Below are 16,604 nucleotides of genomic sequence, written 5' to 3'. Positions count from 1 at the left end.
CACCGGAGTGGCAATTTCGGCCCACAAGAGCTTCCAGCTACAGAAAAATAACATAACTGTGAACTGGAACAAAAATGCAAAACAAACTTAGGACTAAGAGTCCAACTTAGCTGATAGTAGTCTAGAAGCAGGAACATGCAACAGAAAGGCTCTGGTTACATTGATGGCCGGCAGTAGAATAACTGAGCAGCAAGGCTAAATAGGATACACCCATATCCTGATGGAAACAGGTGAACAGAGAAAGTGAAGCACACAAGTCCAGTACCACCAGTGACCACCGGGGGAGCCCAAAAACCAAATTCACAACAGATAACCTATGTACATCGATTGTATTACTGAACGTTATTTAAGGTACCTTCACACTAAACGATATCGATAGCGATCCGTGACGTTGCAGCGTCCTGGCTAGCGATATCGTTGTGTTTGACACGCAGCAGCGATCTGGATCCTGCTGTGATATCGCTGGTCGTTGGTTAAAGTTCAGAACTTTATTTGGTCGTCAGATCGCCGTGTATCGTTGTGTTTGACAGCAAAAGCAACGATACCAGCGATGTTTTACACTGGTAACCAGGGTAAATATCGGGTTACTAAGCGCGTCCCTGCGATATTTACCCTGGTTACCAGTGTAAAATGTAAAAAAAACAAACAGTACATACTCACCTTCGCGTCCCCCGCCGTCCGCTTCCTGCACTGACTGAGCGCCAGCCGTAAAGTGAAAGCACAGCACAGCGGTGACGTCACCACTCTGCTGTTAGGGCCGGCGCTCAGTCAGTGCAGGAAGCGGACGCCGGGGGACGCGAAGGTGAGTATGTAGTGTTCGTTTTTTTTACATTTTACACTGGTAACCAGGGTAAACATCGGGTTACTAAGCGCGGCCCTGCGCTTAGCAACCCGATGTTTACCCTGGTTACCCGGGGACCTCGGCATCGTTGGTCGCTGGAGAGCGGTCTGTGTGACAGCTCTCCAGCGACCAAACAGCGACGCTGCAGCGATCGGCATCGTTGTCTGTATCGCTGCAGCGTTACACATCATAAGTCCTGTCGGCTTGTCTCAAGGCTATTAACCCCTTCCCGACATTTGACGTACTATCCCGTCGAGGTGGGGTGGTCCCCCATGACCGCCGACGGGATAGTACGTCATACGCGATCGGCCGCGCTCACGGGGGGAGCGCGGCCGATCGCGGCCGGGTGTCGGCTGCATATCGCAGCTGACATCCGGCACTATGTGCCAGGAGCGGTCACGGACCGCCCCCGGCACATTAACCCCCGGCACACCGCGATCAAACATGATCGCGGTGTACCGGCGGTACAGGGAAGCATCGCGCAGGGAGGGGGCTCCCTGCGTGCTTCCCTGAGACGATCGGTACAAGGTGATGTACTCACCTCGTACCGAACGTCTTCTCCCTGCAGGCCCCGGATCCAAAATGGCCGAGGGGCTGTATCCGGGTCCTGCAGGGAGCACTTCCGGGTCGGAGCAGGCTGCAGATGAAAGCTGCAGCCTGCTCCGATGAAAGTATGATCGCCGATCTGATAGAGTGCTGTGCACACTATCAGATCTGCGATCTGTGATGTCCCCCCCTGGGACAAAGTAAAAAAGTAAAAAAAAAAATTTCCACATGTGTAAAAAAAAAAATAAAAAAATTCCTAAATAAATAATAATAAAAAAATATATATTATTCCCATAAATACATTTCTTTATCTAAAAAAAAACAACAAAAACAATAAAAGTACACATATTTAGTATCGCCGCGTCCGTAACGACCCAACCTATAAAACTGGCCCACTAGTTAACCCCTTCAGTAAACACCGTAAGAAAAAAAAAAAAAAAAAACGAGGCAAAAAACAACGCTTTATTACCATACCGCCGAACAAAAAGTGGAATAACACGCGATCAAAAAGACGGATATAAATAACCATGGTACCGCTGAAAACGTCATCTTGTCCCGCAAAAAACGAGCCGCCATACAGCATCATCAGCAAAAAAATAAAAAAGTTATAGTCCTCAGAATAAAGCGATGCCAAAATAATTATTTTTTCTATAAAATAGTTTTTATCGTATAAAAGCGTCAAAACATAAAAAAATGATATAAATGAGGTATCGCTGTAATCGTACTGACCCGACGAATAAAACTGCTTTATCAATTTTACCAAGCGCAGAACGGTATAAACGCCTCTCCCAAAAGAAATTCATGAATAGCTGGTTTTTGGTTATTCTGCCTCACAAAAATCGGAATAAAAAGTGATAAAAAATGGTCACGTGTCCGAAAATGTTACCAATAAAAACGTCAACTCGTCCCGCAAAAAACAAGACCTCTCATGACTCTGTGGACCAAAATGTGGAAAAATTATAGGTCTCAAAATGTGGAGACGCAAAAACTTTTTTGCTATAAAAAGCGTCTTTTAGTCTGGTTTCACACTTGCGTTTTTATCTGCATGCGTTTTTTAAAAAAAACCACGTGTGAAAAAATGCATGTAAACGCGGTAAAACGCATGCGTTTTTATAGAAAAACACAAGAAAACAAGAAAAAAACAAAAAACCCTAACCCTACCCCTAACCCTACCCCTAACCTGAAATACGTGGCACTGAAATATACGTTTATATACGTATATACGTATATAAGTGCCACGATATTTCAGTGGCCACGTATTTAAGTGCCACGTATTTAAGTGCCACGTATTTAAGTGCCACGTATTTAAGTGCCACGTATTTAAGTGCCACGTATTTAAGTGCCACGTATTTACGTGCCACGTATTTTTCAGTGCCTGAAATACGTGGCACTGAAATACGTGGCACTGAAATATCGTGGCACTGAAATATCGTGGCACTGAAGTATTTACGTGCCACGTATTTTTCAGTGCCTGAAATACGTGGCACTGAAATACGTGGCACTGAAATATCGTGGCACTGAAATACGTGGCTCTTAAATACGTGGCTCTTAAATACGTGGCACTTATATACGTGGCACTTATATACGTGGCACTTATGACTGTCAGAAAATGTTCAGTAAACGGTTAGGGGTGAGGTTAGGGGTAGGGTTTCAGGTAGAATTGGGGAGTTTCCACTGTTCAGGCACATCAGGGGCTCTCCAAACGCGACATGGCGTCCAATCTCAATTCCAGCCAATTCTGCGTTGAAAAAGTAAAACAGTGCTCCTTCCCTTCCGAGCTCTCCCGTGCGTCCAAAAAGGGGTTTACCCCAACATATGGGGTATCAGCGTACTAGGGACAAATTGAACAACAACTTCTGGGGTCCAAGTTCTCTTGTTATCCTTGGGAAAATAAAAATTTGGGGGGCTAAAAATAATTTTTGTGGGGAAAAAAATGTTTTATTTTCACGGCTCTGCGTTGTAAACTGTAGTGAAACACTTGGGGGTTCAAAGTTCTCACAACACATCTAGATAAGTTCCTTGGGAGGTCTAGTTTCCAATATGGGGTCACTTGTGGGGGGTTTGTACTATTTGGGTACATCAGGGGCTCTGCAAATGCAACGTGACGCCTGCAGACCAATCCATTTAAGTCTGCATTCCAAATGGCGCTCCTTCCCTTCCGAGCTCTGTCATGCGCCCAAACAGTGGTTCCCCCCCACATAGGGGGTATCAGCGTACTCAGGACAAATTGGACAACAACTTTTAGGGTCCAATTTATCCTGATACCCTTGTGAAAATACAAAACTGGGGGCTAAAAAATCATTTTTGTGAAAAAAAAAAATAATTTTTATTTTCACGGCTCTGCGTTATAAACTGTAGTGAAACACTTGGGGGTTCAAAGTTCTCACAACACATCTAGATAAGTTCCTTGGGGGGTCTAGTTTCCAATATGGGGTCACTTGTGGGGGGTTTGTACTGTTTGGGTACATCAGGGGCTCTGCAAATGCAACGTGACGCCTGCAGACCAATCCATTTAAGTCTGCATTCCAAATGGCGCTCCTTCCCTTCCGAGCTCTGTCATGCGCCCAAACAGTGGTTCCCCCCCACATAGGGGGTATCAGCGTACTCAGGACAAATTTGACAACAACTTTTAGGGTCCAATTTATCCTGATACCCTTGTGAAAATACAAAACTGGGGGCTAAATTTCATTTTTGTGAAAAAAAAAAAATAAAATTATTTTCACGTCTCTGCGTTATAAACTGTAGTGAAACACTTGGGGGTTCAAAGTTCTCACAACACATCTAGATAAGTTCCTTGGGGGGTCTAGTTTCCAATATGGGGTCACTTGTGGGGGGTTTGTACTGTTTGGGTACATCAGGGGCTCTGCAAATGCAACGTGACGCCTGCAGACCAATCCATTTAAGTCTGCATTCCAAATGGCGCTCCTTCCCTTCCGAGCTCTGTCATGCGCCCAAAAAGTGGTCCCCCCCCACAAATGGGGTATCAACGTACTCCAGACAAATTGGACAACAACTTTTGGGGTCCAATTTATCCTGATACCCTTGTGAAAATACAAAACTGGGGGCTAAAAAATCATTTTTGTGAAAAAAAAAAATAATTTTTATTTTCACGGCTCTGCGTTATAAACTGTAGTGAAACACTTGGGGGTTCAAAGCTCTCAAAACACATCTAGATAAGTTCCTTAGGGGGTCTACTTTCCAAAATGGTGTCACTTGTGGGGGGGTTTAATGTTTAGGCACATCAGGGGCTCTCCAAACGCAACATGGCATCCCATCTTAATTCCAGTCAATTTTGCATTGAAAAGTAAAATAGCGCTCCTTCCCTTCCGAGCTCTGCCCTGCGCCCAAACAATGGTTTACACCCACATATGGGGTATCAGCGTACTCAGGACAAATTGCACAACAATTTTTGGGGTCCAATTTCTTCTCTTACCCTTGGGAAAATATAAAAATTGGGGGCGAAAAGATCATTTTTGTGAAAAAATATGATTTTTTATTTTTACGGCTCTGCATTATAAACTTCTGTGAAGCACTTGTTGGGTCAAAGTGCTCACCACACATCTAGATAAGATCCTTAGGGGGTCTACTTTCCAAAATGGTGTCACTTGTGGGGGTTTCAATGTTTAGGCACATCAGGGGCTCTCCAAATGCAACATGGCGTCCCATCTCAATTCCAGTCAATTTTGCATTGAAAAGTCAAATGGCGCTCCTTTCCTTCCGAGCTCTGCCATGCGCCCAAACAGTGGTTTACCCCCACATTTGGGGTATCAGCGTACTCAGGACAAATTGTACAACAAATTTTGGGGTCTATTTTCTCCTGTTACCCTTGGTAAAATAAAACAAATTGGAGCTGAAATAAATTTTGTGTGAAAAAAAGTTAAATGTTTATTTTTATTTAAACATTCCAAAAATTCCTGTGAAACACCTGAAGGGTTAATAAACTTCTTGAAAGTGGTTTTGAGTACCTTGAGGGGTGCAGTTTTTAGAATGGTGTCACACTTGGGTATTTTCTATCATATAGACCCCTCAAAATGACTTCAAATGAGATGTGGTCCCTAAAAAAAATGGTGTTGTAAAAATGAGAAATTGCTGGTCAACTTTTAACCCTTATAACTCCGTCACAAAAAAAAATTTTGGTTCCAAAATTGTGCTGATGTAAAGTAGACATGTGGGAAATGTTACTTATTAAGTATTTTGCGTGACATATGTCTGTGATTTAAGGGCATAAAAATTCAAAGTTGGAAAATTGTGACATCTTCAAAATTTTCGCCAAATATTCGTTTTTTTCACAAATAAACGCAAGTTATATCGAAGAAATTTTACCACTAACATGAAGTACAATATGTCACGAGAAAACAATGTCAGAATCGCCAGGATCCGTTGAAGCGTTCCAGAGTTATAACCTCATAAAGGGACAGTGGTCAGAATTGTAAAAATTGGCCCGGTCATTAACGTGCAAACCACCCTTGGTGGTGAAGGGGTTAAACAATCGCTGATCGGCAGTCGTTTAATGTCCCAGTTTGTGTAGTGTAAATTGGCCCTTAGGCTAGATCAGTGTTCCCCAAACTCCAGTCCTCACGGACCCCACGGGTCATGTTTTCAGGATTTCTTAGTATTGCTCAAGTAGTGGAAGTATCATCATGGCATCAGGAATTGTCTCACCTGTGCAACACTATGGAAATCCTGAAAACCTGACCCGTTGGGTCCGTGAGGACTGGAGTTTGGGAAATACTGGGCTAGATTCACACATCCATGTGAGTGTTACCATCCAAGAGAAACGGACCACTCTTTTTTCCTTAAATGTCATTCTAGTTCTATCCTAGTTGCTTCAGTATTTTTCTAATCCCTTTTTTGTCACTGAGGCAAGTAGACTTTCGTCTTTTTTTAATTGACTTTTGACAATGTATCAGTTAGAAACAGATGAAACTCTGATAGAACTCTGATCAAACTGTGTTTTCCTAGTTTCATCTATGTCTTACAGATCCACATAGACTTCAATATCCAAGTCTGATCTGCAGAGCGGACTAGGATACCACATGCCATGAGTCTCACAGACAGGACACACAGACCCATTTTTTTAAATGGATGTATGTATGGCTCAATTGATGTAAATAATTTTGTGCCAAAAAGGATTCTAGGAGTGATACCTTTATCATGGCTAACCATCACTTCTAGAATACTTTTGTCTTTTTTGGGCATAAAAGTATTTTCTGGTTAACATGGTAACACAATATAACTTTTCTTGTACATCATGTATAGCCCAATGAAACTGTATGGGTCAGTGTGCTGTCCGAGAAAAAGACTGACAGCGCCACGACGTGTGACACGGATGTGTGAATGTAGCCTTTCACACTGTGTCTGTGCACTTAGTCTACGCTATACGTAGGGAGTTGTTCCTGATTATTTTGTTTTTCATAGGTCACCATTCACTAGACGGAGATCAAACGTGTGTTCTTTCAGCTTCCTTCTGGCAAGAGTGTGCCTGCATACTGCTAGTTCTAATATATACAGGGTGGTCCAAAAGTAGGTGGACAGTATGTGTAATAGGGTTATGAAGGGGGAGATTTATCAAACATGGTTTTTGGGGTTCAAAGTGCTCACCACACATCTAGATAAGTTTCTTGGGGGTCTAGTTTCCAAAATGGGGTCACTTGTGGGGGATTTCTACTGTTTAGGCACATCAGGGGCTTTGCAAACGCAACATGACGCCCGCAGACCATTCCATTAAAGTCTGCATTCCAAAACGTCACTACTTCCTTCCGAGCCCCGACGTGTGCACAATCAGTGGTTCCCCCCCACATATGGGGTTTCAGCGTACTCGGGACAAATTGGACAACAACTTTTGGGGTCCACTTTCTCCTTTTACCCTTGGGGAAAATAAAAAAATTGTTGCTAAAAGATCATTTTTGTGACTAAAAAGTTAAATGTTCATTTTTTTTCTTCCATGTTGCTTCTGCTGCTGTGAAACACCTGAAGGGTTAATAAACTTCTTGAATGTGGTTTTGAGCACCTTGAGGGGTGCAGTTTTTAGAATGGTGTCACTTTTGGGTATTTTCAGCCGTATAGAACCCTCAAACTGACTTCAAATGTGTGGTGGTCCCTAAATAAAATGGTTTTGTAAATTTTGTTGTAAAAATGAGAAATCGCTGGTCAACTTTTAACCCTTATAACTTCCTAACAAAAAAAAAAATTTGTTTCCAAAATTGTGCTGATGTAAAGTAGACATGTGGGAAATGTTATTTATTAAAGGGAACCTGTCACCCGTTTTTCCGTATGAGATAAAAATACCGTTAAATAGGGCCTGAGCTGTGCATTACAATAGTGTATTTTGTGGACCCTGATTCCCCACCTATGCTGCCGAAATACCTTACCAAAGTCGCCGTTTTCGCCTGTCAATCAGGCTGGTCTGGTCGGATGGGCGTTGTGACATCGCTGTTTCTTCCCCCAGATCTTGCTTATTTTTCCGTTGGTGGCGTAGTGGTTTGCGCATGCCCAAGTTCCGAATCCACTGCACAGGTGAGGAAAAAGAGCGCGAACTCGGCTTCAGGAAAATGGCCGCCGTGATCTCCATCTGCGCACGCGCGGCATCCCGCGGCCATTTTCCTGAAGCCCCGGGCAGCAGAGTGCTCCCTCTGCGCATGTGCGGCCACAGGAAGATGGCCGCGCCCACCGATCACCAGGGGAATAGCGCAGATCGCGCTCTTTTCCTTCAGCTGCGCAGTGGATTCGCCTGTTGGGCATGCGCACACCACTACGCCACCAACGGAAAGATGAGCAGGATCTGGGGGAGAAACAGCGATGTCACCACGCCCATATGACCAGACCAGCGTGAGTGACAGCCCAAAACGGCGACTTTACAAAGGTATTTCGGCAGCATAGGTGGGGAATAAAGGCACAAAAAATACACTAATGTAAAGCACAGCTCTGCCCCTATTTAACGCTATTTTTATCTCATCTTGAAAAAACGGGGTGACAGGTTCCCTTTAACTATTTAGTGTCACATAACTCTCTGGTTTAATAGAATAAAAATTCTAAATAAATAATAATAAATCAAAATAAATGTTATTATTTTCTGTCCACCTACTTTTGGACCACCCTCTATATATAGGAAAGCTATATATGAAAGCTCAATATGTTTCCTTTACCGAGAGCCACCCCCAAAAAGGCATGCATTTCACAATATACTTTTTTTTTTTAAATGGCTTTCTATGAGGAACTGATATTAAAGGTATTCATTGAGATGTGGCTACTGTGTGGGTGATGACAGGCGCAGTGTGTCTAGTGTTACTGTGTCAGTGATTAGAGTAACCAAAGTACTTGGGTAAAGACTCTGTAACATACAGCCATATTGTAAATATCTCATCTGAGCTGGTATAAAGCTAAGAAATGCTTTTAAGTGTTTGGTTTTGTTACATTTTGCACCATTTGGTGTTTAGAGACCTATTCGGTGACTTTGGACTGCCAAAAAATCATGGTCACTAACAACGTTTGCAATATTTTTAACCAAACTCTGTAGCTCTAGACTTTATTAATAAACGGTCAGCTAGAACTTATGTCATTACTTTTTCTTTTCCAGAATAATTAAGGAGCCTTCTGACCAGGCAAGATGCAGAGCACTGCAAATTATCTATGGCTACTCTCTGATATACTGGGACAAGGAGCCACTGCAAATGTATTCCGTGGTCGTAATAAGGTAGAAAGTGTAATCTTTTTGTTTAAAATTCTTAATGATGTTAAAAAGGCATTTTTTTTCGTACCTCAAATGTCAAGCAATATTCTAGCCATTCTTCGCAGGAGGACAGTCCCTGACTTACTTTGAACACAGTCTACTATGTCTGAGTGTCTGCCTCCAGTAGCCGTACATTCCTGAAAATGATGCACGTTCGCTCTGCCTGCAGCATTATAGTCTTCAGCGTATACGTCTGAATCCCATTTTGCGGGGCGTCCGGACGTAAGCCCCGACGGTACCAACAAAGGGGTGCTAGAACGCAGTATGAAAGTATCCTTACAAGCAGGAGGCAGGCTAAAGCTGCAGCATGAAGAACTCCTTTCCTGCCAAGTCACGTTGCAGATTCCTCAGAATGAATAGCAGTGGATCTGCAGTCCCTGGCATCCAACACTGCACAGTTGATGGAGCAACTGCTAATTTCCGGCTGCTACCATAATTGAGATCAGCTATCATTGGGTGTGCTGTGTGTCAGAACCCTACAGATCTGAAATGGATGACTTGTCATGCAGATAAGTCATCGATGTAGAAATAGAAGAGCAACTCTTTAAAGGGTTTACCTCATTATCTTGCTTCAGGAGCAGATTTCTCCCCATACCTTTTATTTTATTCAATCTCTGATATTGATGAAGATGACTTTATTATGTTTGCTATTTAGAAATGTTGGTATTATAATTGTTGAATAATACAGTCAGTGATACAGAATATATAATGAATCTGTAAGTTGTTAAGGTTAAACTAAGAGTACCTGTTTTTATCATAGAAAACCGGAGACTTGTATGCTGTAAAAGTATTCAACAACCTAAGCTTCCTCCGTCCTGCAGATGTTCAGACACGGGAGTTTGAGGTTCTAAAAAAGCTTAACCACAAGAATATTGTCAAACTTTTTGCTATTGAGGAAGAGGTAATATTTAGTCTGACATGTTTTTTTTGTTTTTTTTTATAAGTATATTCACATTAACGATATGTCCATTCTATTTGTTTTCAATTTATTGCATTTCACCTTTTATTAACACTATATCCTTATTCATAAAGATGACTTTTCCCAAATGCTGGAATAAAACTCTTCGAAATGTCCCAAAATGTTTGGGCAACCCAAATTTGCGTTTTGTGTTTTTATGCTTATCTTGGCCTGCTCTGCCTAAAAAAAATCATTACTTTCTCTATCGCCTCTCATTGGGGGACACAGGAACCATGGGTGTATGCTGCTGCCACTAGGAGGCTGACACTATGCTCAAAAAAAGTTAGCTCCTCCTCTGCAGTGTACACCCCACCGACTGGCATTATGCACTTCAGTTTAGCTTAGTGTCAGTAGGAGGTGGACACGGGTCTTTCATTAGACCCTTATCTACCTCAATGTGCGTTGTTTTTCTTTTAGGTTTTCCGGAGGGATACAGGGTGAACAGTCACACCTGTAGTCCCACAATACGGACTATGAGTACGGCGTGTACTGCCACCCCGTATCCTCATAGATCCGACCGCAGGACCATGATCCTAGCACACAAGCGTGCTCAGAAGTCCGGTCCTGCCTCCGTCCCCTACCCACTCGTCCACCAGAACCTGTCGGTTGCAGAGACGAGGATGTCCATCAGCTCCGTGAACGTCTCATCCCTTTTCAGGTTAGTACCGGCGTGGGATATTTGAGGTGAGTATTTTCCCATGCATCCCATCCCAGAAAAAGGGGGTGCTTTATTTAGGGGCTCTCAGATGCGGGTCAGCCTCCTAGTGGCAGCAGAGATCCCGACCAGAGCCTTAAATGCGGGCAGATGTAGGGGCCTTTTCCTGGAGCATATGCATTTAATAATGGGCCTCCCATCTCTTCTCAGCTGCCGCGCCGCATAGTGGCTGCGGCCGCCCTGCTCCGGCGCGGCTGCCTTTTGGATTTCCGTGCCACTTTCTTGCCCCTGTGACCGCGCTGTTCCGGCCGCTTTCAGTGGCCACTTTACCATCGGTACCAGCGCGGCCGCCGCACCGCTTCGGGTCCCTGCGGCTGCGCTGCTCCGGCCGCTGCAGGCGGCTGCCATGCCTTTTTATCCAGCGCGGCGGCTTTGCTAGGCTGCCGCGCCTCGTCCTCCCTGCGGCGCTCCGTTCCGGCGCCGCGGCCCTTCACTGGCGGTCACCGGTCTCTAATTTAGGCCCCAGCTTCTGCCCGGGCCTACTTCCGGTGCCGGACTCCGCCCCCTTCCCTCTTTCATCGGGCGGGCTTTTCTCCCGCCCGACAATTTCTCACTGCAGCACCTTTCTCCGCCCACCAGCGCCATCTTGGGACTCCCGAACCACGAGTCCTCTCCTCCCTGTACCGATGTTTGGCGCCACATCTCAGCGGTCACCATCCACAGATCGGTCCCAACTGCGACAGGAGCCCATACCACCCTCCTGCCTAAAGCACTACTTCTCGCCAGAGGTCCATCTCACAAGCCGGACAGCTTCCTCCGGAATCCGTTTTTTTTCGTCTGCTGTGAGTAGCTCTGCACTGCAGACTGACACCCCCCTGTCCCCTAACCCTCTGGCATTTTCTTCAGGGACATTTTTCAAAATGTCTACCTCTAAAGGAGGCCGCTCTCGTCCTCCTACTTCTTCCTCTAAGTCCTCTGCCTTAGTCAAATACTTTGCATGTTCGTCTTGTAACTGCAAACTTCCCTCAGGTCAGTCCTCTCCACTCTGTCAGGCCTGCAGCAACCCGATTGTTCCCACCGCCCAGGATGCCCCGGCTGCTCCGCTTGAGAGTGATACGCCCACCCCAGGCTGGGTTTCCTCTCTCTCACAATCGGTGGCGGATCTAACACGGGTGTTTCAAACACTGGTGTCAGTGCTGGACCGTTTACCCCTGCAGACTCCCGCAGTAGCCAGCGGGTCACTGGAAGCTCCATCCGAGCCGTCCAGCCGCAAAAGGTCCAGACAGGAACGCCGGTCTGAGTCTTCTTCTCGCTCCATCTCACCACACGGTCCTTCTCTGCGGTCGACTTCCCCCCGGTCCTCCTCCCCTGAGTCAGGCGAGGCGTTCTCTGATGCGCCTTCGGAGGATGTTTCGGAGCTGGATTCGAACCAAATCGCTACCATGAGAGATATGTTTCAGAATCTCATTGGAGCGATAAATCTAACCTGTGGCATCAAGGAGTCCTCTACGGAACCTGCAGATCAGGCGGTTTTGTTTAGACGGGCAAAACCACCTTCTACGTTTTTCGCTCCTCACCCGGAATTCGAGGAGATTATGACCAGAGAAAGAGAGAACCCGACCAGACGCTTTCAGAGAGGAAAGCGACTTGGCGTTTTATATCCCTTTTCTCCGGAGCTCACCGCTAATTGGACTGCTTCTCCTTCGGTGGATCCTCCAGTTTCCAGACTGTCCACCAACACGGTCCTTCCACTGTCCGGCGGAGCATCTCTGAAGGATTCCAACGATAGTCATAGAATCCTTCGCGAAGTCAGCCTTTGAAGCGGCCTCAGCTAAGTCTTTGCCCGGCCTTTGCTTCCACTTGGGTTTCAAAGTCCATATCCAAATGGGCCAAACAACTCAGTCGGGGCATTCTGGACGGGGTTCCACCCGGACGGCTGGCGGAACTTGCCAACCAGATTTCTCACGCGGGTGAATATCTGGTCTCCGCCTCCCTGGATGCCGCGTCTTGTGCGGCTCAGGCGTCCAGCAACGCGGTTGCCATCCGCCGGACCGTTTGGCTTAAGGCCTTGCAGGCGGATTTGTCTTCTAAAAAGTCCCTTACCAGCCTGCCTTTCCAGGGGTCTCGTCTCTTTGGTTCTAAGCTGGACCAAATCATTAAGGACGCCACCGGGGGCACAAGTTCTCTTCTTCCCCAGGCCAAACCTCGTCGTCCTCCTCCTAGACGTCAATTTCGGCATTTTCGCCGCTTCGCGGCGTCAAACTCCTTTTCACAGCAGCAACAGAGGCCACAGACAAGTCAGGAGAAGAAGCCAGTATCCTTTAGGCCCACTCCTTCCTGGCGTCCTCGCTACTCCCAGGGTAGATCCTCCAGGTCCAGGACTGGAAGATCCACCTCGGCATGACTCTCGGCAAGACCCCGGCCCACCTCCCAGGCTGGGCGGCCGTCTCCTCTTCTTCAGGGACGTCTGGATCACCTCAGTAGAGGACGCATGAGTCAGGGAAGTTGTATCCTCGGGATACAAGATAGAGTTCGTTTCACGACCCCGGGATCGTTTCTTCGAATGCCGACCTCCAAGAGACCTCGCTCTAGTTCCGGGTTTCTTCGCAGCCATCGCTTCTTTCCTCAAAGCCGGGGTAATCGTCCCCGTCCCAGAAAAAGAACGGTTCACAGGTTTCTATTCAAACCTTTTTGTGGTACCGAAAAAAGACGGCAAGGTTCGTCCCATTCTGGACCTCAAATTACTGAACAGGAGAGTTCGTCTGAAGCACTTCAGGATGGAATCCCTTCGTTCAGTAATTGCTTCCATGGAGGCTCAGGAATTTCTGTGTTCCATAGATATTCAGGACGCCTACCTCCATGTCCCGATATTCCCGGGACATCACCTATTCCTGCGCTTTGCGGTGCTCCAGGAACATTTTCAGTTCGTCGCCCTGCCGTTCGGTCTTGCAACCGCCCCAAGAGTTTTCACGAAGATCATGGCAGCGCTGATGGCCATCTTGAGGGTCAGAGGCCTGGTTCTGTTTCCATACCTTGACGACATCCTCATCAAGGCTCCATCCTTTTCTCAGGCTCACGAAAGCCTGTCCATCGTTCTCGACACCCTAGCCTGTTTCGGGTGGCTCGTCAACCGGAAGAAGTCCTGCCTTATTCCTTCTCAGCGCATCCTCTTTCTGGGCACGCTCTTCGACACTCATCAGACCAAAGTCTTTCTTCCCGAAGACAAGAGATCCATACTTCGTCGGGACATACGCTTGCTCCAGGGTCCTCGCCCTCCCTCCTTCCGATCAGCCATGAAGGTTCTGGGGAGGATGGTAGCAACATTGGAAGGGATTCCCTTCGCCCAATTTCATTTGCGACCCCTCCAGCAAGCAATTCTGTATCAGTGGAACAGGTCTGTCTTCTCCCTGGATCGTCCGATCCGACTGTCTCCCCGGGTCAAACGGTCTCTCAACTGGTGGCTGACGTCACCTCTCATCTCCCAGGGCAGGTCCTTCCGTTTGGTTCACTGGCAAGTGGTGACAACGGACGCCAGCCTGCTCGGCTGGGGTGCGGTGTTTTGCCATCTGACTGTTCAGGGCCGTTGGTCGACGCAGGAGTCAACTCTGCCGATCAATGTCCTCGAGATTCAGGCCATCTTTCTGTCCCTCCGTCACTGGGAAAGGATTCTCAGGGGCCTACCAATCTTAACCCAGACAGACAACGCCAAGGCTGTGGCTTATGTCAACCATCAGGGGGGACTCGGAGCTCCTTGGCCCTTGCCGAGGTATCCAAGATCCTCCTCTGGGCAGAGGCAACGGTCCCGGTGATATCCGCGGTGCATATCCCCGGCGTGGACAATTGGGCCGCCGACTTTCTCAGCTGCGAGGGTCTCACGGCAGGAGAATGGTCCTTGCACCAGGAAGTCTTCCATCAGATTTGCCTTCGATGGGGGACTCCGGACGTGTACCTCACGGCGTCTCGAACGAACAGGAAGGTTCCTCAGTTCGTCTCCAGGTCTCGCGATCCTCTTGCAGTGGGCATCGACGCTCTGGCCATTCTTTGGTCACAGTTCGCGCTGCCCTACCTGTTCCCACCCCTTCCCTTGCTTCCCAAACTGCTGAAAAAGATCAAAGTGGAAGGGGTGCCGGTCATTCTGATCGCCCTGGATTGGCCCAGGAGAGCTTGGTTCGCGGAGATCGTCAACCTTCTCGCGGACGCCCCCTGGCACCTTCCAGACAGGCACGATCTGCTGTCTCAGGGTCCAATCTGCCACCCGAATTCTCGGTCGCTCAGTTTAACGGCGTGGCTGTTGAGACTGCAGTTCTAAGAGCGTCCGGCCTTTCGGACCGGGTGATTCATACCATGATCCAGGCTCGGAAGCCTTCGTCGTCCAGGATCTACTATCGTATCTGGAAGGCTTACTTCCGTTGGTGCGAGTCCAACCGCGTTCCATCTATTTCCTTTTCCCTGCCTTCCATTTTGGCCTTCCTTCAGGCAGGACTGGATTCGGGCTTTGCTCTTAGTTCCCTAAAGGGCCAGGTTTCTGCGCTCTCTATCCTTTTTCAGAAGACGTCTTCTCGACCACAGGTTAAGACCTTCCTTCAAGGAGTAGCCCATGTGGCTCCTCCGTACAGGACCCCGGTGGATTCATGGGATTTAAATCTGGTCCTGGACGTTCTGAGGGTGTCCCCCTTTGAGCCTCTCAGGGAGATTCCCCTTTCAGTTCTATCATGGAAGATGGCCTTTCTGGTGGCCATCACTTCTATCCGCCGCGTTTCCGAGTTGGCGGCCCTCTCTTGCCGACCCCCGTTCTTGGTCATTCACCAAGACAAGGTGGTCCTCAGGCTTCCGCCTTCCTTCCTTCCTATGGTGGTTTCCACCTTCCACCTCAACGAGGACATCGTTCTACCTTCCTTTTGTCCAGCTCCGACTCATCCTCTGGAGCGATAGTTGAACAAGCTCAACCTCGTCAGGGCAGTGAGGATCTACCTGACTAGAACGGCCGCTTTCCGGAAGACGGATTCTCTTTTCGTCATTCCTGATGGCATGTGTAGAGGCCTGCCGGCTTCCAAAGCGACTATTGCTCGCTGGATCAGAACGGCAATTCTGGAGGCTTACCGGGTCAAGAACAGAGTGCCCCCTCCTGGGATAAAGGCTCACTGTACCCGGGCAGTCGGCGCCTCCTGGGCGGTGCGCCACAGGGCTTCCGCCCTACAGCTTTGCAAAGCAGCAACCAGGTCTTCCATCCACACGTTCGCCAAATTTTACAAGGTCCATACCTACGCTTCGGCAGACGCCAGCCTAGGCAGAAGGATCTTGCAGGCGGCAGTGGTGAGTCCTCTGACCTGATGGAAGTCCGTTTTTTCCCACCCCAGGGACTGCTTTGGGACGTCCCATGGTTCCTGTGTCCCCCAATGAGAGGCGATAGAGAAAACAGGATTTTTGGTCGCTTACCGTAAAATCTGTTTCTCGGAGCCTCCATTGGGGGACACAGCACCCTCCCATGTTATTCAGTTTCTATTGTTCTGTGTTCTATGACTGTTCTCACGTTTACAGTTCTCATGTTTGTGGTTATGTTTCAACCTTGTTGTTTTTCTCCTACTGCTTTCTCACTAACTGAAGTGCATAATGCCAGTCGATGGGGTGTACACTGCAGAGGAGGAGCTAACTTTTTTGTGCATAGTGTCAGCCTCCTAGTGGCAGCAGCATACACCCATGGTTCCTGTGTCCCCCAATGGAGGCTCCGAGAAACAGATTTTACGGTAAGCAACCAAAAATCCTGTTTTATTGACGTTACTCATGTCACAAATGTTATTCCTATCCCTAACGAAGCTGCATGTCACCGAGAAGATGCACACAATTCATTAAGTGATATACGACTATTGGTGAATTC

General features: G+C 47.3%; 1 protein-coding gene across 2 annotated transcripts in view; it reads left to right on the top strand.

Moving 5' to 3' along the window:
* TBK1 (TANK binding kinase 1) overlaps window positions 1-16,604 on the top strand; it is a 77,419-nt gene that overhangs the window by 14,251 nt on the left and 46,564 nt on the right. For both annotated transcript variants that reach the window (XM_077265214.1, XM_077265215.1), the window contains exons 2-3: window positions 8,964-9,080; window positions 9,877-10,017. In XM_077265214.1, coding sequence (XP_077121329.1) covers window positions 8,994-9,080; window positions 9,877-10,017 — 228 coding nt within the window. In that variant the 5' untranslated portion in view covers window positions 8,964-8,993. The remainder of the gene's footprint in view (window positions 1-8,963; window positions 9,081-9,876; window positions 10,018-16,604) is intronic.

The sequence above is a fragment of the Ranitomeya variabilis genome, chromosome 5, assembly GCF_051348905.1.
Source record: "Ranitomeya variabilis isolate aRanVar5 chromosome 5, aRanVar5.hap1, whole genome shotgun sequence".
In the NCBI taxonomy this organism is placed as follows: domain Eukaryota; kingdom Metazoa; phylum Chordata; class Amphibia; order Anura; family Dendrobatidae; genus Ranitomeya; species Ranitomeya variabilis.
This window is presented reverse-complemented; position numbering and strand designations above follow the sequence as displayed.